General features: G+C 38.9%; 2 protein-coding genes across 2 annotated transcripts in view; one reads left to right on the forward strand and one right to left on the reverse strand.

The window, feature by feature from the left end:
- The window catches only part of taf2 (TAF2 RNA polymerase II, TATA box binding protein (TBP)-associated factor), a 31,376-nt gene extending 23,797 nt beyond the window's left edge, over nt 1–7,579 (reverse strand). The window contains exons 1-12 of the mRNA XM_086154919.1: nt 7,071–7,579; nt 6,864–6,918; nt 5,878–6,038; nt 5,272–5,390; nt 4,880–5,021; nt 4,537–4,768; nt 3,178–3,362; nt 2,909–3,022; nt 1,983–2,082; nt 1,418–1,503; nt 1,116–1,251; nt 867–1,021 (exon numbers count right to left, since the gene is read on the reverse strand). Of these exons, the coding sequence (XP_086011045.1) occupies nt 867–1,021; nt 1,116–1,251; nt 1,418–1,503; nt 1,983–2,082; nt 2,909–3,022; nt 3,178–3,362; nt 4,537–4,768; nt 4,880–5,021; nt 5,272–5,390; nt 5,878–6,038; nt 6,864–6,918; nt 7,071–7,120 (1,535 nt within the window). The 5' untranslated portion in view covers nt 7,121–7,579. The remainder of the gene's footprint in view (nt 1–866; nt 1,022–1,115; nt 1,252–1,417; nt 1,504–1,982; nt 2,083–2,908; nt 3,023–3,177; nt 3,363–4,536; nt 4,769–4,879; nt 5,022–5,271; nt 5,391–5,877; nt 6,039–6,863; nt 6,919–7,070) is intronic.
- A 5,197-nt stretch (nt 7,580–12,776) lies between these two features.
- On the forward strand, nt 12,777–27,892 carry cndp1 (carnosine dipeptidase 1). Its single transcript, XM_086154920.1, has 12 exons — nt 12,777–12,946; nt 13,448–13,557; nt 14,961–15,104; nt 18,968–19,130; nt 19,883–19,971; nt 22,788–22,985; nt 23,125–23,209; nt 24,256–24,416; nt 24,510–24,674; nt 24,784–24,925; nt 25,710–25,857; nt 27,483–27,892. Coding segments are annotated over exons 1-12 (1,485 nt in total). The 5' UTR covers nt 12,777–12,945; the 3' UTR covers nt 27,562–27,892.
- The last annotated feature ends 31 nt before the right edge of the window (nt 27,893–27,923 follow it).

Genomic DNA, 27,923 nt, shown 5'->3' on the forward strand with positions numbered 1-27,923 from the left:
ACACTTGTAGCTGATCCGAACTGAGCTCCTGGGTTACCCAGAACATTATCACTCAAGTTCATTATAGCAATTGGTAACAGTGCTCCCAGACCTTTGGCACATGAGTCCTTGAAGGCTCGGCATCGCTGTCACCGTTCTCTCTTCACTCCAGGGATGATTTAAAGATGCGTTTTCTTTTCAACAACTTTTGACAAAAAGGAACAGTTTGTACCTTATAACATTAGTGTGCGCTTGATATGAAGTATCGCCACTTCAAAATAATGAGTCCTGAAACTTGAAAGAGATCATAAGGTGGTGCCTTACTACTCTGCTGTCCAGTACCTTGCAGTCAGTGACATTACTATGCCACATTTTAATCTGAAAAAAATCGGAAATAACCAGCTAGATTTTGGCCAGTGAAGTGGTACTGATACAAGAATTGCATAAAATAAATTAAAATGCTTTTTAACTCAAATAAGATGGTAGATGATGTGTAATGTTTGAGATCATCGCACATCTGAGGCATTGTACATATTTTGACTACTGAATGAAGGTACAAAATACTGCTCATCCTGTCAACCCAGTCACAAATTGGCTTTTCTGTTTGGGTTTTTGTATCCTATTCCATGGATTATCCTGGACCAAATCTGTTCCTGGTCACACCCGATGCTCGTATTCGATACATGTTTCTGAAATCAGTAGTCAGCGGTCAGACGATCTAATACCTGGTGAGACGATCTAATCCTGGTCTACATGCATGCATATTGTGATGCAACATGTAAGGCTGTTTTCTATCTCACACTGGGGAAGAATACATCGTTGTGTCTTCAAGACATTCACACTGCGCATGACCACTGCAGTGGCTGTAAATATGGCCGGAAGGATACACCCATTGTTTGATGAGGGGGCCGATGTCTTTGCCGGACACATTGGAGATTGATTTGAGGAATGCATGAGTAGACAGAAGCATCTGGCTCCACATGTGGCTCTGGTACTTCTGCGAGGAAGCCGTGCTGGCCAGACTCAGGAGCTTATTGAAAACCTGGGTTGCAAGGCAGCGAAAGGGCAGGGGGAGGGTTAAGAATAAAAAAGGTCGGCGCGAAGCTTAACTTGAATCTTTGTGATATGGGGGTCACCTGCAGCATGAACTCCATGCTGATCCTGTTCTCTATCAGCCTCATCACCAGGTGTGCCTTACACTGGAACATCTTGTAATACTCCCAGGATAATGTGTGCGGGTGTTTTATGGAGAAGTGAAGGTGTGGAGTTGGACTGGGGAGCAGAAAAAAAAACCCTTGGTAAATATTCATACAATTGGGATATATAAACTTTTCTTATTTTTCAAGGGGAGGTGGGGGGGGGGGCAAACATCTTCAGTTAATTCGTGTGCAATTTACACCTTTTTTATGGGTTTTCATATTAAAACGAAACAGATTACTTGTCCTTCTCTTTGCCTCCAATGAAGGTCGGGTGCAAGAGAACTCCTCCCATTTTTAATTCATATTCTACGATCTTGTCCAGCTCCTGGAAAACAACAGAAACACATTAAATTTCCTACAAAAAAAATGCATTTTTAGGTCAAACTGATACCCAATTAAACATTTTTCGGTGTACTCTGCATTGTTGCAATTCTGCCACAAATTATCTGGAATGATTTAAAACAAGAATTCGGAATTAAGAGGGAAAAAACAGTTGCCACAGGGGTTCGGCTGAAAGGCATCTGAAACTAGCGAGTCAGTATTAGTTTTGGGTTAATATTAAATGCGAGTGACATTCAGAAGAGCCTAAACAACGCTATTTGCCATCACTACAAATTGATGCCATCTTGTGTTGTAGTTTGTCAACTGTTCATTCACACTGTCTGTTTGCACATTATAATACTGGAAGGACAACCACCTTTTATACATTATTATGTTTTATACATGTCAGACAGAGAGGCAAAGACAAAAAGTGAAGATGATTTATCTGTGAGCTGTTGCACATTTTAGAAAATTTACTGTTACCTCTTTGATCCAGTGGCGGTATTCATTGACTCCAAATGTCTTTTTCAGGTACAGGCCGTAGATGTAGCCTGAAATTCCCTTCAGCACCCACTCGTCGGCCCTTAGGAAATAACAAATTATGTCAATGGCATGGTATTCGGAAAAAAATTGAATCTTCTTCTTTCTTTGGCTAGACCCCTCAGGGGTCCACAACTTGGCTAGACCCCTCAGGGGTCCACAACTAGCAAACTTCCTCTTTACAAACCTATTTTCTGACCTATTCTTCCACTCAATTCATACATCTCCTCTTCAGTCTTTCTCTAGGCCTCCTGCTCAGCAGTTCCAAACTCCATTTCTCTTGACTGTTGACACTGAGTACCTAAAATCTTCCACCTTGTTTATCTCCACTACCTGTAACCTCACCTTTCCTCTTGGATCCCAATTAGTCTCATTCACACACTTATTCTGTCGTAGTGCAGCTGACCCTCATTCCTCTACGGGGCAAACCTTCATCTCTCTAGATTTACCAACACCCGCTCCCTGCTTTCCCTACAGATTACATTGTCATCTGCAAACATCATAGCCCATGGAGAAACCTGTCTAATGTACTTATTAAACCTTATTAAACTTATTAAACCCTAACTGGTAAACACCAGTCAGGGTGACTTGTGTAAATAGCTAAGACTACTATCAAAATGTCCTTCTCAGGTAGTTGCGCCTGCTTTAATGAAGGTCATGTTCAAAATACTTATAAAAAGTCAAAACATCCATAATATTGACATGAATTGTACTGGCTTGAGAAAAGATCACATTGCGCTGATTTCTGGTTAAATCCTCAAAACACAGAATATAACAATAACGTTGTATTTACTTCAAAAAGAAATCTCACATGCGGTTAGTTAGCAAGACCAGTTTCTTCCAAAACACCACGAAGTTGCAAGTCTCACCATGACATTCTGGAGATGAAACAACCAAAAAACTGCTGAGCCAAGGCCTGGGCCAGACAGCGCCGCGTCACTGGCGTCTGGTCGATGATCATGGCGCTGTGGAGAAGGTTGGTGCTGAAAGACAAAATTGGATGCACGGAATGTAGGACCCGACTGGGAGCAGACAAAAAGCTTTCCAAATAAAATATTTGCAAAAATTAATTACACCTGTCTCTTATTATACAATAATTAACCCTTGACTAACCAAAACGACAGATTAACACGCCTACCTGAAGATGCTCATTGATGCGTAGGAGGACACTTGTACATAAGCCTCATCCACGAATACTGTCTTGAAGCAGGAATACGGGTAACGACAGGTCAGGATCTCCTCATAGAACTCGAAAATCTCGTGCAGGTATGACATGGAGTGTTTGAGCAGTGGTAACAGCTGTGGCAGGCAGAAGTGAGTCACCTGGAAGAGTAGTGGAAAAACAATGTCTGAGATGGTAGATGCATAAGAATAGGCTTTCTTTTTGAGAAAGCTTATCATTAGCCCTAGTCTAACCCGTAAGTATGCTGCCATAGGCTTACTCTGAAAAGGGGTATACCATGATGCACTTCCCTCATTCATCCCACTCTTCCTACCCTGTCAAGTAATACCTCATACCTTCTCCGTCTATCTCTGAGTTTCTCAATTCATAAATTCCCAGGGGGCATGGCCTGACCTACCACAACAGTCCTGCCTGAGATCCACCACTGTTATTTCTCTTATGAATATTAAAGCTTGTCATTCCTTGCTGCTGTCGCCAAGGCCTTCTCGAGGGGGAACGTTGGGTTCTGCTAATTATTTTAAAGAACTTGGTCAAGATCTACACTACATGCGAAGCGTAAAGAGAAAATTTTGATCTTGACAAAATCTGACATGAAAAGTGCAAATAGTTTCATCATGTTAACTATTTGACAAGGCTGATCAGTCAGTTAGGAAAGCGGACATATTAACAACAGCCATGACAATCAAAATCTAAAACTCTTTCATCAAATCTAATCCAAAGGATACGCTTGCCACTATTATACAAAACAATCAAAAATCGCCAGCCTTACAGTGGTCTCAAATACAGAGACAAACTCTACCACACAAACATTTAACATTTGGTCTGATCCGCTTCATGAATGATGTTCCTCTTAGTGATTATGGACATCTAGTGGTCACTGGCAAAAAGTACAACTGTGGCCCAACACAAACGATAAAAGATGCAATTTCTGCAAGAATTAAAAAAGTGTTTATATACACACACACATATATATATATATGTGTGTGTGTAAGATTATTATTTTATAATTGATACTACCAAATATGAATATAGAATTACAATATAGAATTACGTAACATGATATATATAAATATTCTGTCAGCTAAAAGGTAGGTATGGATGATTGTGATCGTTAGAAGCCTATTTTCTTGACTCTGCATCACTTTTGTATGAAAAGAGCTGTGATGGTTCTGTTACCAAAAATGACAAATGTAATTCTTCATAACAGCCGATTTATTAGTTGTTACAGTTATTATAATTGGCCTAAACACTGGGTTTGATGGTTTAAGTCTTGCACCATCGCACACGCTGCCTAACTCAGAAGAGTAAACTCACCTCATGCATGTAAGGGTCCACAAGGATTTCAAAGGGCCCCACGGCCAGGGAGATGTTAGGGGCAGCAGTGGGGATGGGAAGGATGTAGTGGAATGTCTTCTTCCTCATGTCGTGCGTGTAAATGGTTTCGACCAAGTCGCCACAGGACACTGCCACCATGGAGGCATCCACCGTGAACTCAAGTTTCCACGTGCAGAGCTCTGAGTAGGAGTCGACGCAGGGGAACCAAAATCTGGGAGGGGATTATATCACATTGGTTTACATACTATACCTTATGTCACAGATCACAGACCTTTTCTAATCCAAAAGTCTGATAGGCAAGAACAAGATGTTTGGTGGACACCTGGTGGAGTTGTGGTGTCCAAAGGAGTACACATGAGCTCCTCTGTCAGCCATGCTGCCCTCCACGTCAGGCACAACAAAATGAAGGCCCCCTTCCGGCTGGTCCAGGGAAAATTCAATGTAAACTTTTAAAACCTTTAAATCTGGAGAAAGAGAAACAAAACTGAAGATCTATCACATCATTGACTTGAATGAATCCCCATTCACTTCAGAAAGAAAGGCTTTCAAACTTTAAATACAAACAATTATAACTGTTTGAACAATTATAAACAATTACAATATCTATAGGGTTGCAATTGTAGAATAATAATGGCATTTATAATGTGTCAATTATAAATGTCCAGTTCAATTTACTTTTTTAACACTGATACTGTTTTTTTACTTGTTTCTCACCATCTCCTTGTTTCCAGAGTTCAGAGGGAACCTTGATGACAAGCTCCCCGTGTCCTGCATCAGGGTCCACAGCACTCACAGCTGCTGTGTAGGCACTGGAAAAGTAATTCAGGTTCCTCCTGCAAAGCAATAAAATAGGCAACAATGATGATCAGCTACTGTATCTCTATGTGCATTTAAAAACAATTTTAGTATATGGTATCATTTAGGGAAATTGTTTGTAGTTATTCATAGCATTCAGTCTTACTACAACTTTTTAACCTGTATATTGAAAGTAGACATCGACAGGATTAAATACTAGAGGGCAATATGCGTTTTCATTCCTACCCTATCCCATCCCTTTTGACCCACCCGTTTCAGTCTAAGTCAGAGTTGAAAATGTTTTAAAATAATGATCTAATTCAATCTGACTTCTTCTAACTTCCTTACCAGGCTTCTGGCATCAATGCTTTCACAAGGCGGTTACTGTGTTTGGCACCAAAAAAATAAAACTCCATATATATTGTAACTCATAGGCACACAGATTATTTTTTCGCTTTGGGCGACATTTGAACTGAAAATCTCCGCAAATAACTTGAAAATGCCCCAATATACCAATATACTCACTGCTTGGACTCATGGTGACACACCTCCAGGGTGGGATCGTTGTAAATGAAAGGGGCTTCAAGGTCATTAACTCGAACCCTATAGATCCGGCATTGCTTGCTGTTTAGCTTGATCCTGTTCAGGTTAACCACTGTTGGGAATATGGTAAGCTCAACAAAGCCCTGCAGGAGATAGGTGAGGAAGAGGTCGCATTATTTGACATGCATATGACTGTTTTATTGAATTTCTTATGAAAACTGGGTTTGTTATATGATTAAAAGAATAAAAATAATTAAAAAAATAGATATCACCAAATGGCCTTAATGAGGGGATTAAATGTTTTGATTATGTTTAATACATCACAATATTTGATTCAAATAATTGATAGCTTTTTATAATCTTAAAGGAATAATTACATAGCCCACCTGCAGAATATAAATACATAATAAATAAGGCGTCAGATCAGAGCTGCAGTGTATGTAATGGCAAAATATTTGTATTGCATATCATTCAACCTTAGACTTCTCACATACCTATGTGTCTATGCACTGAAAACATGCATAACTAGTGAAATGAATTGACTGATGTTAATTGAAGAAAGAGGTATAATATCTATCATTTATGCTAATCAATAAGTGAGATATGCATTGCATTTGATTGACTCTGACCTGTAATAGCTTTAATCAAATGTCATTGACTTACAAAGTATTTATTACAAAGTAACATATTCGTAGAAAACATTAATCAAAACATTGTCACACTGAGACATGTAACTTCACATACGAACTTAACATTGACCTCTCAGTCAGGATAATACCATTTTCTGACTAAAAGCTCATTATTTCCTGTTTTGAATACACAAAGTTATTGCCATTCTATCCAAAGCACATTTTAAGTGTTGTAGACCTTTTATTGTATTAGTTTTAGTTCTTTATAAGTAAAGTAACAGAAGCCAGCACATCATTCCTAAAAGTATGGATTTCCCAAGTACTCCACAATATACTCACGATGACAGATTTTCTCTGGAAGTTGATGTTGTTGATGCACACAACCTGATGGGTCGTAAAAGCAGAATAAGAAAAGCATTATTGTAAATCAGATGTATGAAATCGCCGATGAGCTTGGAATTAACTTGAAACATCTATTAAAGAGTTATTAATTTCATTCGATTCATGCTAACAAGAACGAGACGAAACCTCATGCATAATACTTATAATTTAAAGGGGCGCGGGCTCTCAAATCCTTTATCTTTCTTCCTGTTCATCTTAGTTTCTTGGTGTTGTGGCCGGAGTTCCTTCGACACTCGGTAAATAATAAAAAAATCAAAGCAAAAAAAAAGTCAGATTATTTAGCCTGACCGGTATCGATAAGAGCGGCGGTGTCCCGGGAGCGTCAGGCCACCGGTTTACCGGGGAGTCCCGGCTTAAATTCCCCGTCCCCCGAAGGGTCGGCGTTTTCACTGCATCCGAAGCGAGCGCGTCCAGGAAAGGAAGTCAGCTATAACTGACGGTCGGTGCACGGAAGGCAACGGAAGTTCCATGTCAAGTTACTTTCGATGCCCGCGTAAAAACACTCGTGCTTTCGTCTCCGTGTTAGGATTTTCAAACCCTTGTGATCGCGGGACTGCCATGTTCAGCCATTTTGTTTGTAACCTTTAACCTCCCGCGCAAAAAAACAAAAAAAAAACAAAATATTATTTTTATTATCAAAAGAAATTTCGTGTACCCGAAAAAAATATTGAGCACGATTTAACATAATCGTTTATAAAATATAATCAAAGTCATTTAGGAAGAATGAAAAACGACGTAAAGAAATACGTCAATGCGTCATGTGGGGCGGAGTCACGATGGCTCGCTAGCAACATGGCGCCTGTCGGCTCAACAGTCAGAGGAAAAAGAAATCATATTTTTGGTGAAGACAACATTGAAACCACGGATAAAATATAGTTTCCATGCGAAAAAGTACATATTTTTTGGGCTAAAATTCGAAAATGGATATAGAATATGGATTATGGATGGGAAAAATTCCATCATCACCAATATCTCTGATGACATCACGTTTGGCTTACTTTTAGGGAACGAAAGAGATGAAGTCTGTCAATGTTTTTTTTTTTCAATGTTTGGCCAGGTTCTTCACACACAAAAACTGAATACAAAAATGTCCTCCCAATTTACCTTCTTTAAGAAAGATTTTGAATTGTATAAAAAAAAAAATCTTTAAAACTTAGGGAAAAATGCAAAAACCAAAAATATAACGTTCTATGAATGATATCCCCTTAGATTCATCAAGCTAGACACACATTGAAACCACGGACAAAATATTATATCCATGCGAAAAAGCAAACACGTTTTTTGGGCTAAAATTCGAAAATGGATATAGAATATCGATTACAGATGGAAAAAAAATTCCATCCTCACCAATATCTTTCGGATGACATTACGTTTGATTTACTTTTAGGAAACGAAAGAGGTGAAGTCTGTCAATGTTTTTTTTTTTTTTTTTTTTTTTAATGTTTGGCCAGGTTTTTCACACACAAAAACAATACAAAAATGTCCTCCCAATTTACCTTCTTGAAGAATGATTTTGAATTATATATAAAAAAAATCTTTAAAACTTAGGGAAAAATGCAAAAACCAAAAATATAACGATTTATGAATGATATTCCCTTAGATTCATTAAGCTAGACACACATTGTATTCCCCTTACCATTCTTTTTTTTGCTTCTTAAATTATACATTGTTTTCCACATCTTGTTGCTCTTACAATTAATTGACCTTATACAAAATAAGACTCTTTTTGTTTCCTCATGTCAATTAGATATAATTGATGTATGATTGAATTTAGCCAGTAAGTACCACTAGGTCCTGTGGGAAACACAGTATTTGCTTTCTCTAGTGCTTAAAACACCATTCAGCCACTGCTGTTGGGTGAGAAGCTGTGGATGCTGTGTGTCAACGGCTCGGGGCTCTCCTGGATTACTGACTACCTGATGGGCAGGCCACTGTTTGTCCGTCGGGGCAGTGTTCTGTCTGATGTGGTGGTTCGTGATACTGGAGCTCCTCTGGGTACTGTGCTTTCTCCTTTTCTCTTCGCCTTGTACGCCATCGACTTCCAGTGCAACACAGAGTCCTGCCACTTACAGAAATTCTCGTATGACTCGGTTGTCGTAGGGTGTATACGAGGAGGAGATGAGGGGGAGTATGAGACGCTGGTAGACAGATTTGTAGACTGGACTGAACGGAACCACTTGAGGTTGAAAGACCGGCAAGACCGGAATCGACTTCAGGAGGAAGATGGTCATGCAGGCACCGCCTCTACAGATCAGGGGTGAAGTGGTGAGGATGGTTGAGAACGATAGATTCCCGAGTGTTGTGATTGACAACAGAATGGACTGGAGATCCAACACAGAGTCAGGAAAGGAATGAGCAGACTGAACTTCCTCAGGAAGCTCAGATCATTTAATGCATGCAGCAAAATTATCTTTTATCAGTCTGTTGTCTCAAGTGTCATCTTTTTTTGCAGCTATGTGGTTGGGGAGCAGCATCACAGCCAGAGACTCCCACAGACTAGACAGGGTCATGAGGACAGCTGGCCCTGTGATTGGTCTCAGATACATTTGGGATTCATTTTTAGAACTGTTTTTTTTTTTTTATACTTTTACTCTTCAAAGTTTATTTTTGTTTTTGCTAGTATTTTTAGGGGAGTAACAGTGGCGTAGTGGTTAGCGCTTTGTCTCACAATTGGGTAAACATTTGGAAAAATTGCCCCAAATGAGTGAGTAAGTAAATAGTTGTTTGTCTTTGTATGTCAATATCCTTTTGACCTAGCCTAAAGTTTTTAACCAGGCATATTGCTCGGGCAAAGGTAGTTGATAAAAAATTATTTGTAAACTTTCTTTTTTAATTGCAAAAAACTTTTTAAAAAGTTTGATCAAATATTTAGAAAATGGGACATTTTCACCGCAGAATATTTGCAGGAGTGGTCAAATATATATATATATATAAAATGCAATATATATATATATATATATATATATATATATATATATATTGCAATTTTTTTTAAATTCTTGTGCTGAGTAACCTTTGTGAAGCGTTGCTCAATATTTGCACATTAGTTGCTCAATGTTACAGTGACTAGGAATGAGGATAAATATTTGTAATTCATATTCGTCAGACGATCCCAGTAATGTTAACAATAAAGAAGAGGTGATATTATCATTGCAATGTACCAGCGCTCTGTTATTGGCAACATGGAAACATTATAGAAGTTTTGGATGCATGTCTACAGTTTTTGAGAGTAGCATTTCGTAATAACACACATATCTGTCTGCCTGATATACAAATAGTTTTCATTTAGAAGTGGAAGTGCAGAACCCAGAAGATCATAGCACGTGCATCAATTTACACAACCATTATGCTATGGGAATTAAAAGATAAACATCTTTTTCTTTTTTCGGTTTTTAGACTGTCAGGTCAAGTTAGTGTGAACCCATCACTCATAAGAGTGTGAGAAACATCAGATTGCAAAGAGTTGCAAGCATCCTTAATGAAGAAATTACAGCAAATCAAGCTGTGAGTACTGTTCCCATATTCCTGCTGCTAATTGAAAAAAAAAGTCTATGTAAAGCTAAGTTTGGTGGAACCAAGAGCAGATTCAGTGGGCCAGTGCAGGATGTTCTTTGACCCCTTGACCTCTAGGGGCCACTATGGCCCCTCCAGCTGAGATCAAAAAACTTGTTTTTTTTTGAAGTAACTGAGTTTTTAAAGAGAATTGTTTTTTTTTTGGTCATCCTTTTTTTTTGAATCCCTGCATTGTCATCAAGAATTAAAAATGGTTTCCATAATTTTGGGATGATTTTATGTAAGACCGAATAATAATTTGCAGTTGTGTCATGTGTATCTGTAGAAAAAAAATATGGGTTTATAAAATAACATAATTTAATGTATGCATGCATGCACTAGATTTGCAATGTGTAATTATATTCAGACACCGTGACAGAAAATAAATTGGAAAACTGGGGCATCTTTCATCTGTAGTCCGTTAAATGAACAAAGTACTGTGTGGATCTTCTTAGTCAGTGTTAAAGGATTACTGAGAAACCATAATACTAATTAGACAATCTATCCAGCCTTCTTCCCAGACACCAGATTAAAAGCATGAAACCATTTTAGCTTATCTTTTTTTAAGGACATGGATTGTTTTTTGTTGTTTTTTTTTAGCTATTTCAGGAGAATTGCACATCTCTCAGGTCATCATAATTTGTGTGGGACAAAAAGAAAACAGGCTGCACTTTCCTTTTCATCCAGTTCATACAGCTTGTTTAGTATGTCGGCTGTTTCTGAATTGACCATCTAATCTGCCTGTTGCCAGAGGGAGAACACCAAGTACAAACTGCTCAAGTACACATCTTCTTGTCAAACCGGAATACATGTATGATCCAGGGCCAAATTTATGATTCAATTAACATGTCCTTAACTTGCCTTTGAGAGAACGTTTTCAAAAACCTTTTTTTTTCAAACGGACTCAGGAATTTAAATTGCAGCATAGATTCTTACTTGAAGATTCAGATGAGCCTTTCTCCAGTAGAATAGAATAGAATAGAATAGAATAGAATAGAATGTACAGCTGCACACAGTAAAAAGGCAGAGCACAGGGAACATACTTTATATATTGAAATAGAACATTTCTTAAAGAAACACTGTACAGATTGAAATAAAAAGAAATGTGAAAAATAAGTATAGTTAAGCTTACGTACTCTAAGACCCATATAGAATATATACATACAACAAATGGACAGTACAGTAAGAGGCCAGCCAGAGGTCAGTGGCCAAAGTACAGTTTTTATTTAACTTTTAGGTGCAGTACATTTTTTTTTTAATCATTATTCAAGCACGATATCGTTTTTCTTATATTTAGGAACAGCGATAATGATCAAACTGTGTATTTATAATGTTCAAATGGACTGACAGCAATAAAAATAAATATACCTATTAGGACTATATTGACCAATTGAACTATATGTATATGTAGCTGAATAATTAGGCTTACTACGCTTACTACGTATTTTGATTTTAATATGGTGGGACTTGGAGAGCCAAGAGGCCTTACTTAATGTAAAAAGTCTGAGAACTACTGATATAGAGCATATATTCATCTACTTTTATTCAATGTTTGATTTCAGTTCGCAGACAAGAATCTCAGTACTGGTTATTTTTATGATATGAGGGGGTTTCTGGCTAATTTGCATAATTTCTCATTCTTTCTGGCAGAGTTACTCAGGTACTTCCCTGTTTTCTCATTAATTTACTCCCGGCAGTTTTCCCCCATTTTATTTCACAATTAGGTTAGTTTGCTGAGTTTAAACCGACAAATGCCTCATGTCTCCGCACTCCTGTCCCGTGTCACGCTGCGCCACAGAAACAGACAGGAAGGATTTATGAAGGACAATTTGCCCGATGATCATGAAGAGGTGATTGGATTAAATGCTCTCAGGGCAGCACGGGGGTCACCGTCTGAAAATGCTTGCATGTCAGCCAGGAACGCTCATCACTAGCTTCAGGTTAAGTTCACCTCAATGCCAATTGAGGAAATTAATATGGAAACAAGAATATAAGCTATACCTCTGTGTAACCTGGGTTAGCTGAGAAATTTCCAAAACACAGTCGGAGGAATGTGTTCATTTTAGCGTGCCGCGCTTTTGTTTCCCGTTGACCCCCTCACCACCCCCGGGGTAAAGTCTTGGAGCATGATCAATAGATTGAGAGTAAGCCTTAAGCTTATCATCAAGAAAAAAAAATTAATTTGTCCGCCGTCTTGGCGGCGTGTCAGGAAATGTTTTGCCGTGTGATCCAAGTTAGGGAGTGAGTGTGATACCAGAGAGAGTGTGTGTATAAATATCCAATCAATGACGCTGGTTCAAAGTCTGCCTGACTGAGTGGCTGTCAGATACACCAACTCCTGCACCCTTAGGCTCAGACACACAGAGGCAAACGCGGGCGCTCACACACAGGCAGTGGCGGCAGCAGCAGTGGAGGACAGAACTTCAGGCGAGCTGCTGAGCGTAGTTCTACCACAACAACATCTACAAGTGAGTGTGATCTACCGTGCTCCGTTTGATTTTCATGGATGAATTACATGTTCTAAGGAAATTGCTGAGGTTTGAGGCTGATTAGACTAAATTCACCAAAATACAAATCAGTTATGTTTTAATTAAAAATCACCAATAATATCTTGAAGACACCTAAGCTGATCTTTGTAGGATTTGGCTGACCTTGATAAGTTTCAGGGTCCTGATACTCACCAGTAAATATCAATATTTCATTATACAAGTGCATTTATTAGCTTTAGTTATTGTTATTGTTATCATGTAAGGATTTTTTGAATTGATTAAAACTATAAAACCAATCATAAAATTTTCATAAAAATTAAGCAGTAGGCTCTCTTACCTCGCAGAGCCCAGATCATTTAAGGTGACCTGTCGAGTGGGTGTTGCAAATAAATTAAAGAAAAAATTAATAAAAGACACCCCAGCATATCTATGTCTCCCACTATTATATTGCCTGAGACCAAAAACAAACTCTCTTCTCAGTGACTCTCCGGGTCCTGTCCCCCATCCTGCTGGTCCTTTCTGGCATTGGTGCTTTCCAGTACACACAGCTGGCCGAGTACGTCGACAGCCACCAAGAAGACTATGTTGAGGTATAATATATTTATAACAACCATTATGCCATGTCCTTTAGTCCCCCCACCCCCTTTTGAATTCACCATCTCAAACTGTAAGTGGTTTAGATTGATGAATTGAACATGGCCTCAACTCGAAGAAAATCATGGTCTATATTGATTACTCAGCACTGACCAGCCACATTGTTTCATGGTATGGAAATTAAGAAGGGGAACATGCTGTGTGCAGCATTTGTAGATTACTGCAGTTTAAACATAAACAAAGCTGCGCAACTTTAAAATCATGAGGTGGTGTCTTATTCAACACGATTTCATTAAATTCTAAGAAATGCAATTAAAACAAATGCTTGGGTGCTTTGGACAAATATCCACCTGGCAGATGTATCCCAAATTAATCAATTGTATCTCTGCAAATAACTGAGATATACATCAGGCAATAAAGAGAAACTTTATTTGTTCCTGAGGGGCAATGCATGATGTGTTCTGCCTGGGCAGAAGAAGGTGTGTGATAGTGAATCCCAATAAACAAAGAGAAGCCTTTTAAATTCCAATTTCATTGTATTACAACCGGTTACTAGCAGGATGGCACAAGCCCTTTTAAGAATGGTGACACAACACAACAGATAGAAAAACCTAAAATACATCAAATCAAGCACAAGTTTAGGGGAAACAAAAAACACTTGTGTGTACTTTATTGTAACACCTTGAAATATGATCAGGCTAACATTTTATAGGTTTTAGTCAGGCTAAAAGTTTTGATAAGTCAAATTCAACAGTCCCGATAGACATTTTCCAAAATGTCAGATGTTTGTATGAATGGAAGGTATCAGCTTTCATTAATATAATATTTTTGATGAAAGTATTAAAATAGCTGCCACAATCCATTCATTATACAAAATATGATCACAGAAAAGTACAACATTGCTTCAATTGTATGTAAATACTTCAGGGTGACAGTTGTTTGAGCTTTTTTGTAAGCCTGTAAAGTTGAAGCTGATCTATTAATTACTGCATGTTAATTCTTACACAGTTTAGTCCTTTCTTATTGTCTTCCTCCAAAACCGCTCCAGTTTGATTCAACTGGACACACGCCGAGACACTGCAAAGTTGTCTCTACAGAGACACACACAGGGCCTCTGTCTGTTGACAAAAGTACTTTTAGGAAATGGGCTCAATTGCCTTTTGGTGTTATATAACTGCTGTTTGGAATGGCAGGTGCAGCAATCTTGCTGCACACAACAACAATTCCAATACTTTTAGTTCTTGAAAGTATTCGAACAAATAGGTCCTTGTTGGAAAAACAAAATTTCCCCTGAAGTTTTAGGTTATTATGTCTTACAATCTATTTTTGTGTGTGTGTGTGTGTGTGTGTGTGTGTGTGTGTGTGCATGTACATGTGTGCATGCATTCTTCTGAGGCAGGCACTGAGGGACTGGGTTGCCATTGAAAGCGACTCCAGCAATGTCTTGAAGAGACCAGAGCTGCACCGGATGATGGAGCTGGCAGCCCAGAAGCTGAGGCTGATGGGAGGTCAAGTCGAAATGGTTGACGTTGGAGAACAAGAAGTCAGTACATCTAGAGGGACAATCGCTGGGTGGTAAACTACAGGGGTGGCTGGAATGTCAATAAGAAAATTTGTTCACTAACACGTCTAAGAAGGTTCTCAAACATTCAGGACATAGAGTTAGGCCCAGACAGTGACACAATCTTTATGATTTGGGCTCTGCGTGCCACCACATTGGATTTTAAATGCAACTACTGCAACTGAACTGAAATGCAGACACTAAGGTTTAATTCAAGGTGTTGAACCAAAATATATGCTCAAACATGTAGAAATTGTATCAATTTTTATACAAACGCTCCTCATTTCAGGGGCTCAAAAGTAATTAGACAAATAAACATAACCATAAGTAAAATGTTACTTTTCAATATTTTGTTGAGAATCCTTTGCAGGCAATGATTGCAAAATACGGAACCCATGGACATCACCAAACGCCAGGTTTCCTCTGTGATGCTTTGCCAGGCCTTTACCGCAGCCGTCTTCAGTTGTTGCTTGTTTGTGGGTCTTTCTGCCCTAAGCTTTGTCTTGAGCAAGTGAAATGCATGCACGATTGGGTTAAGGTCTGGTGATTGACTCGGCCTTTGCAGGATATTCCACTTCTTGTCAATCAACTCAAGATCTTTTATCTGCTTAACTAATGACAGGTTACCGAGGGAAGACCCTATGCAGCCTTGTTATTTTTTTTTTTTTTTGCAGCCTTCTGAGTTAATTGTTCAATTACTTTTGGTCCCTGTGTAGATCATTAAAGAAAAGACACTGCTCAGATCACTCGGCCTGGGGATCGGACGGGATTCGCTGGGGTCTGGTTTTGGTAGTAATTCTCTTCTGGTGGTTTACAAGGTGCATGTGTAGTATGTAAGCAAAAGGCTGTGTCTAAGATCCCCTCTCCTCTTTTTGGTGAGGGTCACTCCAGTTTGACAAAGATGGCATTTTTGACTCCTCTCTCAAACCAGGTGTCCACTGGTTGTCAAAAGAGAGGCCCTAAAAAGTAAGTGACCGGAAGGGGTAGCTCTCCTGTATTGGGCCATCGGCTTGTGAAGAAGTTGTTTTGTCGCGCCAGTTTAAATGTCAAGAAACAAGAGGTACTGTTATTTCTTTCAAGTAACAAAAGATGGAAGGTTTCAAATCACACTCCATCGTGGTTGGGAATATCACTGGTGACAAATCACCTTTTTCTGGACTGGTCAATACCTGCTCAACAGGACAGAAGCTTGAGTGTAAAGGTCTACTGGAAACCGATAAATCGATAGTTGTTTGATTCTCTTTACCCCCATAAACACAAACCATGGGTCATTAGAAGTCTCTACTGTTTGGCCAAGAACATTCTGACAACTGCTGAGGTCGGAAAAGAGAAGTTCAAAGTTAGGAAAGCCCTAAAATCTTGTGGCTACACTAATTGAGCATTTTCCAAAACAGCAAAAACAGAGGCAAAAAAGGGGACGCAGGGAAGAAGCAAAAAAATGCAAGCTCGTTGTCATAACCTACATTGCTGGTACTTGTGAAAAACATGGAGGGGTTTTCGACAAACACCTAATTCTTGTACGTTTCAAGCCCCACAACAACCGAAGGCAAAGACTGGTCCTCCCCAAGGACAGAACACCCAGAGAGAAGATGGACATGGTGGTGTAGGAGTGCAATGGGGACTATAATGACATTTACATTGGTGAGACAAAACAATTTTCCTGCAAATCGATGGCCCAACATGGGAGAGCCACCCCTTCAGGTCAGGATTTTTTGATCCACTTGTACCTCAACAGCCTCTCTTTTGAAGACAGTAATGTCGCATTTTTGCCACTGATACGATTGCGACAATGCGGATTTCTATGTGGAGACACAAAGAAGCCATTTTTTATAAAACTGGGAAAACCGTCACTAAACAGAAGAGAAATGGGTCATAAATGCAACCTTGCGGTTACATATAATGGTGTGCTGAGATCTGCCCCGAGATAGATCAGCATGCATACCAAAATCTATCTGCACCCAGCAAACCACCCAATGAGAAACCAAAGCCAGGTGACTTCAGCCCTAGCCTCAGCCCAAGCGACCCCTGAGCTTTACACAATTAATACATTAGCATGTACCAACCCAGATTCCAACTCAGATGAGTTCCATCAAATATGAAACATGAAACATAAAGCAAAGTTCTTACTAACATAGCATACAAACATCTCAACCTAGACCAATGCCTGCAGATATATGCTGGAGACTCCCCTCGGAGAAGAAATAGAACTGAAAAAAGGCTCTTTTGATAAGTGGTGAAAGATTCATTCATTTATTCATTCATTCACACCATTCACTTATCTCGCATTCAGGGTGGCGGGGGTGCTAGAGCCTATCCCAGCTGTAATTGGGCGAGAGTCGGGGTTCATGCAGGAACGGTAGATCACAGGGCCACATGAAGAGACATACACTGATTCATCCTCTGAGTCACATATCTGGGCGATTTAGTCTCCGATGAACTTCTGCATTTATTTGGACTGTGGGAGGAAACTACGGAACCCAGAGGAAACCCACAAAGACATGGGGAGAACATGCAAACTCCACACAGGAAGGTGCACTGTTGGAATTTAACCAGTGACCTCCTTGATGAAATACTCCAGTCAGATTTAACAACGGTTTAACCTCTATCATGACTATATACTAACACAGCACAAAGGCTACTTAGTAGTTCGGTATCTCCAAATCGTAATAATGAGAGTCTATGGAGAGCTTAAGTAATAATCAGAGAATGACTAAAAACGCAGTAATACTTATTGAGTTAGTGAGTGCATCAGAATAATGGCTGAAAATGTAGCATGACAACTCAAAATCCACACAACGATTGTCCTGTAGCAGTGTTGTGATTATTGAATTCACATAATTACTTTTTATGTGTTTGAATGTTGCAGTATTGACTGGTGCCAGTTTGTCCCCATTGCTGGATTGGACTAAGATATGTAGCCATATCTGGTTTTGGTACCAACTTGTATATTGAAGATTTTTTTTGTACCTGTTGTACAGGTCTACAGTTTGTATTCAACTGATGTTTCTATACAAATGATTGTGACTTTGTTTTTTGACAAAAAAATACAGTAAATAACATGTCGTGTTATTGTGAGACAGTGTAGAGATGGATGTTTGCATCACACCACGTGGTGTATATTCCTAAATAGTGTATATTATACAACAGACGCACTTGCGAAGAAGAAGTTTGCAAAGACGATTGGTTGCTGAAGGGCACTATAAAGTGAAATGGTTGCTGAAGAATGGATCTGTCAGTTGCCTAATGGATTGAGTAAAGTATCTGCATCAATGTAAAAAAAAAAAATCTGAATTCTATTTCAAACCATTAGAGCCATTCATTGATGACCATTGCAAAGAGGTGAGGGAACTCCAAATTGACTTCCTTATCCTGTCCTACGTGCCGGCCATAAGTCCCGCTACACCGGGCTTCGTGTTTAATCACTGCCCGAGCGGTCAGCTGATATTTCAAAGAGACTCCTCAAGGATGGTGACAGCAACAATTGGAGCTGAATAGATCATGGAGTAGCTGCCTTCTTAGTGACTGCCCGCCATCTGTTTTCCAAACTCATTGATCATATAAGGTATTTGATCTAAACTAACTGTCACAAAGGTAATGGAAAAAAAACAACTCAAAACTACACACAGTGCAGTGCTTATAAACTAAGTGAACAATGAAAACAGTGAGTGGAGCTTTTTAAATACGCTTATCTTCTACACTGTTGCACTCCTTCATTGATATTCCTTTGTTATTGCATCCTGGTATCTTGCAACACAAACACTCGCTATCAGGATGACAGAGAAAGGAGAAAGATAAAGAATCTCTGTTCTCTCTCTCTCTCTCTCTCTCTCTCTCTGTGGCAACAGCTTCCCAATGGACAGACGATAGCGCTGCCCAAAGTTGTGACAGCTCAGTTTGGGAATGATTCCAACAAACACACATTGTGTGTCTACGGTCATGTGGACGTCCAGCCAGCAAAGCTGGAAGATGGCTGGGCAACAGATCCTTACAATCTGACCGAAATCAATAGTAAGAGCTTTGTTTGTTTTTCACTCAGTGTTTACCAGTGTCTTGTTGTTGTTTTTTTTTTTGATAGGGCTTTTACCATGAAATATGAAGAAAAATTTTAAATGAACAGCATAAACAACAACGATCCTTTAAATAAGAACCTTGTGTGCCGTATATACTGTATTATTCTTTATAAAGCAAAATACATCAGATTTTATTGTATTTGACTGCTGGAAATCAGATGGTCAGCTGCCTGTGTCTTGATCTGTGTCAATGCATTGCATTTGTTAAGGTTAAATTTTTGAAGTTGACTTTCTTTAAGTGTAGAGATACAGAAAGGTGCCTACAAGTTGCAGATTCACGCACAAGTTTTTATTAAAATGTTACAATAATAGTTTAAAGCATTTTATTTATTTTCAAAAGAGTTCTAGCTGCTATTTTAAGCTATGTTTGTTTGTTTTAGATATTTGGACATGTGAGTCAACTTGCACAACCTGCTCTTATTGAGGAAACAGAAAAACATCTCCATTGTCATCCTTTCTTTTAAAGTGACAAAATGTAATACGACAATTTTGTTTTTGCAGTCATTTATTTGAAATTAAAAAGAAGAGATCAAATGTTTATCTGGCTTTTCTCAAGCTAAAGCTGCTGTGAATGACATCCTGTGCTAACCAAAACTAAATTGGTCTTTACTCAAATGAAACTGAACAAGTCCTGAAGTATTTGTTTATTTGGGTTAAACAAATAAAGTGGTTTCTTTTTACCTCCTGCAGACAACCTGTACGGACGAGGAGCATCGGACAACAAAGCTCCAGTGTTAGCATGGATCCATGCTGTGGAGGCTTTTCAGTCACTGAATATGGTGAGAGATACTGTTTGATGACCATGAGCATGGGATAAGCGGTATACTGTAGGTAATGAATGAGTGAATGAATGAAGATACTGAAAGAAATTCAACATTCACAGGGGAATATAATGAAATATGTTGTCCTCAAACTAGCACATCTTTCAGTCTTTATTAAAATTAAAAGAGAGGAAATGAAGAAAGATAGAAACCTAATGGCATCAGTGACATGTATGTCAACATGCCATAGTGAAAGTTTTCATCTTTTGTAATGTTTTCATTCCTCCATCCATCCAGTTGTCATTGGGCGAGAGGCAGGGTTCACGCTGGGCCAATCACAGGGCCACATATAGAATAAGAATAAGAATAAGAATAAGAATAAGAATAAGAATAAGAATAAGAATAAGAATAAGAATAAGAATAAGAATAAGAATAAGAATAAGAATAAGAATAAGAATAAGAATAAGAATAAGAATAAGAATAAGAATAAGAATAAGAATAAGAATAAGAATAAGAATAAGAATAAGAATAAGAATAAGAACAACTTTATTTATCTCGAAGGAAATTGTTGTGCCAGAGTTTCAAGTAAAACGTAACAATAATAAATAATAGTAGGAAATTGTATAAACAGTAAAAAAAAAGGAGGGGAATAAGAAATACAAATAAAACTATAAAGTGTCAGGCTATAAGGTGTTTCAAGGTCTTAAGTACAAAGATTTGAAGGTTCCCTGCGGCTGAAGGAGGAGGAATTAAAGTCTAGAGACATGCAACTATTCACTCTGCCATTCAGACATGTGGGTCTCCAATTCTGCTATACGCCAGAAAAATCTGTCCATAGAACTGAGGAAGGCTCTTGCATGGATGACGAAAAATTCATTCATTCACACCACTTATCCTGCTCTCAGGGTCGCAGGTGTGCTAGAGCCTATCCTGGTTGTAATTGGGCGAGAGGTGGGGTTCACCCCGCATAGATCGCCTGTCAATCACAGGGCCACATACAGTGACATACAACAGTTCAGCCTCTCATTCACATATCTAGGCAATTTAGAGTCTCCAATGAATCTATTACATGTTTTTGGACTGATGGAGGAAACCAGGGAACCCATAGGACAGGGGTGTCAAACTCAAACACACAGTGGGCCAAAATTCAAAACTGGGACAGTCACAGGCCAACATTGATATTTATGAAAAAAAATCTTCCTCCAGATATAACAATGTAACCAAACAAGTTTTGCTTAAAAACAAAATATGGAACAAGCATAACACTATACAATATATAACTTAATATTGCACACATGCAAAATCCTGTTTCCTGCCTAAGCAGTAGGGTACCAATATTAGCATAAGGTCACTATGACTACTGTCAACAGCGGAGGCGGGGGTTATGGGTCCTGTTGTGATTTTTGTGCCAAAACACCAGCTGAAAATTCTGGGATTTGTAGAATTAGTGGTACATGCACTATACCGGCCAGCCAGCTCTAATAGTAATTTGGTATGGCTTTTCGGGCCAAATCTAATTACAGTGCGGGCCAAATTTGGCCAGAGTTTGACACCTATGCCATCCAACACATAGGCCCCCTGTGGGAATCGAAAACAGGGATCTTCTTGCTTCTTGCGATCATAATGTTTTATTTTACTTCTCCATTTTTTTTTTTATAGAGTAGATTATTACATGTTAAAAACATCAAAGAACTATAATATCAGCACTGAGAACAAACAATAAGACCTTTATCTTGCAAGCAGTCAAAAAACCCACAATATATGACTTCAACAATTCAAGGTGTCAGAGCAAAACTACTAAAAAAAAAGTGCAACACATTTTTCTTGAATGATAGCATATTTTTTATATCGTTGTAGTATGTCTTACCTTGTTTTTGAGGTTTATTATCATTATAATTGAGGGTATCAAACCACTTCAGGTTGGTGGTAGAAAAGGGGGCGAAATATACCTAAAAGCAATGCAAAATAATGTTATTATTAAATAATTAATATGGAATTAAAACTGGTGATTCATTGCATTGATAAATGTTTGAAATTCAAATATTAATTGAGATTAGGTGAGTTTTACTTTTCAGTGTTTTAGTTTTTACCGGCTGTGACTTAGCTAGTAGAGGGTGTGCATCCAATCGAGAGGCAGGCTGATTCCTGGCTGGAAGTGGAAACCATTTTCCCCAAATCATTAACGCAGTGATATTCATTGTTCAATTTAAATAAAATTTAATGATCAGGTCTATGATGATGAGTTTGAACTTTGCTCCCCAAAAGTGAATGCGGGAAGTAAAGTAAAACAAGGCAGGTGCTACGGCTCAACTGATATTCTTTGCAGTACGATTACTGCTATGTCTTGAAAAAAAAACAAAACAAAACAAAAAATGTACACATTCAGTGACCTCATTAAGTTGGCATTAAGTTGTTGGGTCTTGGTAAAATTTGATTATCCGTGTTACCGCAAATGAGATGTAATGGAGTCACATCGTTCTTATAATTACATCTTATGCCGCTTATCCAGCACTCAGGGTCGCAGGGGATGCTGGAGCCTATCCAAGCTGTCATCAGGCGAGAGGCGGGGAACACCCTGGACTGGTCGCCAGTCAATCGCAGGGCCACATACAAAGACACACAACATTCACTCACTCACGGCAATTTTCCCAATTTTTCCCAGTTAACCTGCTGCATGTTTTTGTAATGTGGGAAGAAACCCACGCAGACACGAGGAGAACATGCAAACTCCAAACAGAGAGGTCCCCTTGTCGCTTGTTGGAATTGAACCGTGCCGCTCCTATATACAGAATATATATATATATGTATTTTTTGTTGTTTTTTGTCTAATGAAGGAACTGCCCGTGAATGTGAAATTCCTCATCGAGGGGATGGAAGAGACCGGCTCCAATGGCCTGGACGCCATGATTGTGGCCCAGCGAGACACTTTCTTTACAGACGTGGACTACATCGTCATCTCGGACTGCAGCTGGCTCAGCAGTCGCCCTGCCCTCACCTATGGCACCCGAGGCAACTGCTACTTCTACGCTGAGGTTGCGTCCGTCTATATATATTTAAACCAAACAAATAAATGAAATAAATAAAAAACACAACCTTCATCCATTCATTAAATTAAACTGATGCTCCTTCTTGCAGCTTCATGGTCATTTCCCCTTGTAAATATGTTTGCAGGTTGAAGGGCCAAAGCAGGACTTACATTCTGGTGTTTATGGAGGTGCTGTGATCGAACCAATGACAGACCTGATTGGTATTCTCGGTGAGTGGACTCCCATCTTGCTTGTCTGCTGTCAGACATAAATGTTTTCTTCCATCTTATGTTGCTCTAGAACCAGGGATTTAGCATCTAGTACGACTATGATATGGAGCTGACTTTTATTTCTGACCTAATACTGGGTTGCTGGTCATTTCATGTATTTCTATGAAAAAAATGTCTATTTTCAGTATATTCATGTATTTACAAATTTACAAATTCCATAATTTATTCTCAACAGTTGTTTTTTTATGTATTAGAAGACATGATTAATCTGAAATATTACCCACTTTCCCTCTTTCATGAAAGAAAAGGTCATATACATTTACCAATGTAGCATTTAACACCATATCTCTAAAAGCACAAAGCAGAAAAGCTAAGTCAGATTTTATTTATATAGTGCCAAACACCCAAAAAGTTGTCTCATGACACTTTCCACACAAAGCAAGTCACCCAACATTCAACCGGCAAGAATTTGACAACGATGACAGGAGAACACTGCCTTTTACTGGCGCAAAAAAACGGCACAGATCCAAGCTCCATGTGAGCGGCCTTCTGCCTTGACTGGTCGGGATGTAAAGAGAGAACAAGAGAGAAAGACAAGAAGATAGAAAGCAAGTGTGTTATAGCAATATATAAGGGTTGGGAGTGACATGCACAAAAGATCTAATATTAATAATATCAGTAGCGCTAGCAGCACCGTTGTTATAACTGACAATACAATAAAAGCAAATAACAATGATAGGTGACTGGCAGGACTGCAGTAGATCAAGCCGCCTCTCCTGGAAACCTGTGAAATGAGAGACAAGTGCATCAAAGTAAACCTATTTAGCATTACTATTTAGCATTACCTATTCAGCATTATTTAGCATTACTTATTGAGCATTACTCACGGCTGGACTAGCCCTTACTATAAGCTTTCTTACAAAGAAAGATTTTAAGCCTATTCTTAAACTAAGAGAGAGTATCCCCACCCCTGGAAAGAAAAGCACACTTAAAAGCATTTCAAAAGTTACACCAGTGAGATGTGTATTTATTGGACTTCCTTCCAGACACGCTGATCAGCCCCAGCGGCAAGATCCTGATTCCAGGGATCAGGGAGGCCGTGGCTCCTCTCTCTGATGAGGAGTGGAAAATGTACCAGGACATCCAATTTGACCTTGATCACTATAAGAGCAAGATTGGTGTCAACCAGCTGATGTACAACAACAAGGTGACATAATAATGAGCTTGCAAGTGTGTTCACAATAACATATGTTACAGAACAACCGATGTCACAGGCGGGAATTCCACATGTTCCCTGTAGGTGGACCTGTTGGCTCATGTTTGGCGCTACCCTACCGTCTCCATCCATGGCATTGAGGGTGCTTTCTCCGACTCTGGCACCAAAACTGTTATCCCCGCCAAGGTCATTGCAAAGTTTTCCATTCGACAAGTCCCCAACATGGAGCCTGCGATAGTCAAGAAACAGGTAGAAAAGGGAATAAAACTTATATCTGGAAATAAGACAAATATATCCAGTCTCATTTATAAAATACTTCCAGAAGACAGTGTACTTTCTTCTTCTCTACATTGTCCAGGTTACAGACTACTTGCATTCGGTGTTTGCCAAGAGAAAGAGTCCAAACAAGCTGAAAGTCACCATGGTGATTGAAGCCAAGCCTTGGTTGGCCGACACCAAGAACCAACTCTACGATGCAGGGAAGAGAGCTGTCAGGAGAGGTATGGAAAGCACACTGTGACCAACATATAAATAGCCTTCATTGGAGAAGCTAAAAACATCCAGTTCTGGTCAGTTAAGCAGGAAACAAGCAGAATACGTGAATCTCGCAGAACCTTCCCAGCAACTTCACCATGCAAAGCCATGTTTAAACATTTCCTTTACACCCCTTGAGGAGCAGAGTTGTCGAGGACCCTCAGTGTAAGACATCATATATGTCTTTGTACAGGGCATTTTCCGTCATATTGCATAGGTGTGTGTCACATAGGGTATTGATGTTAGTCCAAATCCAATATAGTAATTATCAATACATGTTCAACCAAACATCTATGCAGATATGCAATTGATTTCACACCTTTCTCCCTCTTCCCTGAGACAAATGACATTCAACAATATAATATCATATATTATGTATCCTTGTTGCAAGAATACATATTATGTATCCTTGCTGGTGGGTTGTATATGTTCGTGCCCTCAGCCATGGGGAAATAATAAATAATAATCCTCTCCAATTTTCCAACCCCTCTTGTGACAGGCTGCTGCAACTATGTTTGTCTGCTCAGATGAAGAAATCCCACCACGCATCCCCCTTTATTTCAGTAATTTTATTTGAAGCCCCATGGGGATGCAACCTAGCATCACACATTTTTTTCTTCATTTTGATCTTCTCTTAGATGCAATGTTACATAGGAAAAGACTTGAAAATCATATTCATGTGTATGCACAACATGTGTGTGTGGTTTTCCTTAAGTAGCACGCGTCATACTGTGCATCTGCATTCACCAGTTTTTGACGTGGATGCCGATTTGATCCGTGAGGGCGGGACCATCCCTATCGCCAGAACCTTCGAGGATGTGACTGGAAAAAGCATTATCATGATGCCGATTGGGGGCTTCGATGACGGGTTGCACTCCCAGAATGAAAAAATAAGCAGGTTGGTCTGAGCATATTGTCTATAATGTATAACATATGTAAAATGTACACACACACACACACACACACACACACACACATATGTATATATATATATACATATATATATGGATGGATAATATATTTATTGGTTATCCATCCATCCATCCACTGTCTGCCGCTTATCCTGCACTCTCTCTCTGTCTCACTATATATATATTTTCTATATATATATATATACATATATATGTGTGTGTGTGTGTGTGTGTGTGTTGTGTGTGTGTGTGTGTGTGTATAGTTTAAGTCAGTCATCTCCAGCGGGAATTAGGCAATGTGGTTCATCTTATCTGTGGAGATAGTCAGCATGAAAAGAGGAGGATACAGATGAAAATACAGAAACAGACACAGATACAGAAACAAAGGTTTGGTAAATAGAAAGTGGAACTTATTAGAATCAGAAACACCATGAACTTCACTTATCCCCAAAGGGCAATTGGGCTCGGAAATCCATGCCCATTTAGCATGTAAAATATGTAAATGGCGTTCAAAACATCCATATCTGATTTGACTTTGAGGAGGAGGCCCATTATATAGGAGGTGTTGGTGTATTTTCCGAACAATATGGTGCCCCTGGTTCTCCCGTGCACCCCAGCAGGTGGCAGTATCACGCAGCCAACATGATGCGCGTCTCCCTCGGTCACGGGGATGATGGGAACGACCCAAACTAACTCGGCACGATGAAAGCTTGCAGGCAAACTCCAAGGATCTTTATTTCTTTTATTTCCAAACCACAGAGGAGTACCGAGGGCAGCGGTGCCCTATCTATCTATCTATCTATCTTATTACGAGCAACTTCTTACTGAGTCCAGAGCTCTCTAGCAACAGATGAGTTAGTTATGTTCGCTGCTAACAAAACTAAGTCATCTGTTGCGCACAGTGACTACTGTTACTAACTCTAGGCGTTGTTGCAGTGAACCACTGATTTTGTGCAACTGCCGGAACCAAAAAAAAATAAAGATTTGAACTGATTTGCATAAAGACTGCCTGGTATCACAAAGTCTTTTAGTACATTACTTGGATTAGCCACAAGATTTTCCGGTGGTTGTGGATGAACTGTAGACCCGTTTTTCCTTCTTCACTGGCAGCTGATAAGGCTTATTGTGCCATCTCTTTTTCCTTTTCTTTTTTTCCTGTCCACGAAATCTGATTTGGCATTCTGACGAAATGCAAAATCTCTCAATGCAACATCATATTTTTATTTATTTGTTGAGATACTTTTCTATTTATTTGCTTTAATATCTATCTATCTATCTATCTATCTATCTATCTATCTATCTATCTATCTATCTATCTATCTATCTATCTATCTATCTATCTATCTATCTATCTATCTATCTATCTATCTATCTATCTATCCATCTATCTATCTATCTATCTATCTATCTATCTATCTATCTATCTATCTATCTATCTATCTATCTATCTATCTATCTATCTATCTATCTATCTATCTATCTATCTATCTATCTATTACAAATCCTCATACTACAATAAATCAGTACCATTTTCCACAGGATTGCTCTCATTTAAAATGGGAAAACTTGTATTCATTTATTAATTCATTTATCAATTCCCCCCCAACCCCAGGTACAACTTCATCGAGGGAACCAAGTTATTCATCGCCTATCTGAATGAAGTAGCTCAGATTGAAAAGACAAGCGTGTGATCTCTATGTCTTGCTCGCTCTATCTATCTATCTATCTATCTATCTATCTATCTATCTATCTATCTATCTATCTATCTATCTATCTATCTATCTATCTATCTATCTATCTATCTATCTATCTATCTATCTATCTATCTATCTATCTATCTATCTATCTATCTATCTATCTATCTATCTATCTGTGTCTGTCTGTCTCTCTGGTTAGTGTATGTAGTACTTTTTGTTGAGGGTTTGTTCATCTCATACTCATACTCTGGTATTCTTGCATTTCTTTATGTTCCATAATATGAGACAGTACTGGGAGCTTGCGGATTAAAACTTCTGTGAAAAACATCCTGTGTTCCTTTTTGTTTTATTTCCCA

The sequence above is a fragment of the Fistularia commersonii genome, chromosome 11 (assembly GCF_037954325.1).
Source record: "Fistularia commersonii isolate RoL2024-O1a breed Wild chromosome 11, RoL_Fcom_v1.0, whole genome shotgun sequence".
Taxonomy (NCBI): domain Eukaryota; kingdom Metazoa; phylum Chordata; class Actinopteri; order Syngnathiformes; family Fistulariidae; genus Fistularia; species Fistularia commersonii.

What these genes read in the sequence shown, in the direction of transcription:
- cndp1 (XM_086154920.1), top strand. An exon ending in CAATCTGACCGAAATCAATA is followed by an intron (nt 19,131 to 19,882) that starts GTAAGAGCTTTG and finishes TACCTCCTGCAG; the next exon opens with ACAACCTGTACGGACGAGGA. An exon ending in ACTGCTACTTCTACGCTGAG is followed by an intron (nt 22,986 to 23,124) that starts GTTGCGTCCGTC and finishes ATATGTTTGCAG; the next exon opens with GTTGAAGGGCCAAAGCAGGA.